General features: G+C 39.6%; 1 protein-coding gene across 1 annotated transcript; it reads left to right on the top strand.

Annotated features, from left to right (window-relative positions):
- The first annotated feature begins 425 nt into the window (after positions 1-425).
- On the top strand, positions 426-2,272 carry LOC148880761 (CAX-interacting protein 4-like). Its single transcript, XM_088962780.1, has one exon. The coding sequence runs from the start codon at positions 1,074-1,076 to the stop codon at positions 2,022-2,024; it is 951 nt and encodes a 316-aa protein (XP_088818906.1). The 5' UTR covers positions 426-1,073; the 3' UTR covers positions 2,025-2,272.
- The last annotated feature ends 1,212 nt before the right edge of the window (positions 2,273-3,484 follow it).

The following is a 3,484-nucleotide window of genomic DNA, read 5'->3' as shown; positions in this document are numbered from 1 at the left end:
CCTGTTCGACCGTGGAACCAGGTCAGAATCCGGACGGTTGATCTTAGCTATAACTAGCTAGCCGGAGCCCTGGCTATCCCAAAAGAAGTAGTAAAGGACTGAGAAAGGAGAGAAGGCTATTTTAATAAAAACTGAAAAGGTTGGAAGGGGAGTGCACCACCATTCGCTATTTTAGTAAAAACAGATATACATTAATTCATAAAAGAATAAAATAAGTATTTTGAGAAATGATCATTTCTTTAACGTTTTCCGTTTTGATTATTGGGAGGTATTTAAGTGAGGTTTCGGTAAGGGAGGTTTTTAAGTGAAACTATAAGAAGGGAGGTTTTTATGATTATCAGAACTATAAGAAGGGAGGTTCTTGTATTTTATTTAATTAGGGAAATCTATGATATGGAATAGATATTTGCATGTCATATTGCAATCCAAATTCGATTCGAATTCGGTATATAAATCCGACGGATAGGATTCGATTTGGTAAACGAATCAAATTTGGATCTACTTCAAACTTCATTTCTGTTTCGATTCGACCCGATCAGTTTGCATATGGAGGTAGAATCCACGAAATAACGAAGGAAGAGAGAGATTGGCAGATCGCTCCCCTGATCGTCATTGCCACCATCACCATCACCGCCACCGCCAAGCTTTGCTTTTTTTCTATTTATCCTCCTCCTCGATTTCAATTTTTTATTTTGTGATGTGGATTAGAAAGATTTCGGCTTCGTACTCGATTTTGTTTATAAGAAGGAAGAAAGGGTTTACGGTTTCTATCGGTAACATTCTTGCGTTGCATAAATTGTTTTGTTTCAGGGGATTAGGGTTTTTGTTCCTTGAACAATGAAGTAGGGGCTTACTGTTAACCAGAATTGTGAACCCTAATTGGATTTCGTTTCGCAGAAGTTTCTTTTGTTTTACGTGTATATGATTCTTGATTCCAGAGAAGATGGGGGCTTAAGCGAAACCTAAATCTGAACCCCCTGGTTTCTCCAACTCAAAATAAGGGATCTCAGGCGTAGAAGCGTAAACCTTGACCTTTCTTCTCCACTCTCCAGCGTTGCTCTTAAAATTTCAAAATGCCGGCTACAGCAGGTAGAGTTCGCATGCCTGCGAACAATCGGGTACACAGTAGCGCGGCCCTCCAAACCCACGGCATATGGCAGAGCGCAATTGGGTATGACCCTTATGCTCCGAATAAGGATGATTCTATGACATCGTCGCAGCAGAAATCGTCGAATGCTGAACCTGAGGCTGAGAATGCCTATGCTAGCTTCCAAGGACTCCTTGCTCTTGCCCGCATCACTGGAACCAATGCTGATGAGGCACGAGGGTCCTGCAAGAAGTGCGGCCGCGTCGGACATCTCACATTCCAATGCAGAAACTTTCTCAGTGTGAAAGAGGATTCTAAGGATAAAGACCCAACTGCTCTTCAGACCACTGTTGCCTCGGGGTTGGATAAATTGAAACCTAATGGAGGTAAAATGGATAACAAAGCAGGTGTTGAAAGTTCTGAAGAGAGCTCTGAAGAGGAGGATGACAGTGAGAGTTCAGATTCTGATGTGGATTCAGAGATTGAGAGGATCATTGCTGCACGGAATGGGAAGAAGGGTAGTAAGGTAACGACATCAAGTAAAAAGAAGGAATCCTCAGGGGCAGGAAGGTCTGATTCTGGAGAAAGGAAGAAGAGAGGTAGATCAAAGAAAAGGAGCAGCAGGAAGAGGGAGAGCAGTGATTCAGATGAAGATGAGGGTCATAGGAAGAGGAGGAAGCATAAGCAGAGTAGGAGAAATGAATCTTCAGATGAGGATGAGGGTCATCACCATCATCATAGGAAGAGCAGGAAGGAGAAGAGGAGGAGGAGAAGTCACCGACACTCTTATGATTCATCTGGGTCTGAAGAATCTGATGGAGGACGCAAGAGGAAGAGTAGGAGGGCAGCATCACCATCTGATTCTGATACCAGCATCTCAGATGACTCTCGGTTTGGTAGGGGCACAAAGCGATCTGGAAAGAGGAGCAGAAAATAGTATCCTCAAGAAGAATACAATGACCACATGAGATGTTTGTCTCGTTATATTTCTCTCAGATTTGATGATTGTTATATGGTAAAAATGTTTGTAAGTAATTGATATCCTGTTGGCTGTTCCTTTTCCTTTTTTGTTCATGGTTGGTTCTGTAACTTGGATATTTATGGCCAATGTCTTTTCCTAGAACTAGATGATCAATGTATTGCTGATTTTTCTTATAATTTCATATTAGAAGGTGTAATTGGCCATGCTCTTCTTTGGTTTTACTCTTTCTTTGATTGGCTATTGCATCAATGAACTCCCTTAATTTACTTTGATAGGAATTTAGCAATGTCTAACATTGATGTATCAGCTTAGTAAAAATATGCTGCAATTTAGGCTATGCTTGGATTAACTTCTGAAGTTCTGCTTTTGAGCTTTGGGTTGTGGTAAACAAAAATGTGACAAAAAATGTTTCAAGTGTTTCTTTTGAAAACTCTAAAGTTAAAACACTTTTAAGCTCCAAAACACAAAACCTAAAATTGGGCTTTGTGCTTTGGGGCTTTAAAAACACAAATACCGAATCCTATCCAAACACAACCTTATTTTATGCTTTAACTTATGTGTTAACTAGAAGTTCATTTGCAGATTTATTATGCATAATGTTAATGTGTGTGTGTTGGTTTGTATATTTTGGCTGATCTTTTGATTGGAAGGCTGAGGTAACTTGTTAGATTGTTAAGGGGTCTTGTTTGGAGGGGAGGTATTTGGCCTATTGGCAGGAAACAGAAAATGACAAATGATTTTCTGGGTTCACAGGAAACTCGGAATGCTTCTGAGTGCTTCATTTTTCATACATGATCTTCCCCTTCTGGCATTCTTGATCTAGTCTCCATAACTAGAAAGTGTGTCTTCTATGCTGGTTCATTTTCCAAAGATTTGTATATATTTTCTGCTTCATGGTTGTATCTGCATTTAGGAGCTGGTCAAATGATTCCTTTTGCCCCTTGACTATGCCAACTGCCAAGGCAACATTTCCATGAAAAAATTGCATAGTGAAAGGATCCTAATTAAGGATAAGTATGAGGGTGAAAGAACCATGTCAGAACTCCTGTGTGAAAGACATCAGATTTACAATTACGGTGGGTCTTCACCAGTTCACCAAGGTTCAGCACATAGTCCTTATTTATTAACGCTAATCAAAGATGATTGATTATACATATTTCAGAGGAGGCCCCCATGGTGCTTGACGAATGCTGATGACATAGTATTAATTGTTGAAACTAGTGACGGATTAAATACAAAATTTGGTTTATAGAGAACTGCATTAGAAAAAAAAACATTTAAAGATAAGTAGGACTAAAACAGAATATATGCAATGTAAATTTAATAATAATAGGTGTGCGAAGAAGGATGCACTTGATTGGAGACCAAGAGATAACTCAACGTAACCTCTTTTGTTGCCTTGGTTCAATAATTCA

This window comes from Nelumbo lutea, chromosome 1, assembly GCF_056320005.1.
Source record: "Nelumbo lutea isolate HS-2025 chromosome 1, American lotus-T2T, whole genome shotgun sequence".
NCBI lineage: Eukaryota > Viridiplantae > Streptophyta > Magnoliopsida > Proteales > Nelumbonaceae > Nelumbo > Nelumbo lutea.
The sequence above is the reverse complement of the archived record's forward strand: the minus strand, read 5'-3'. Positions and strand labels throughout refer to the sequence as shown.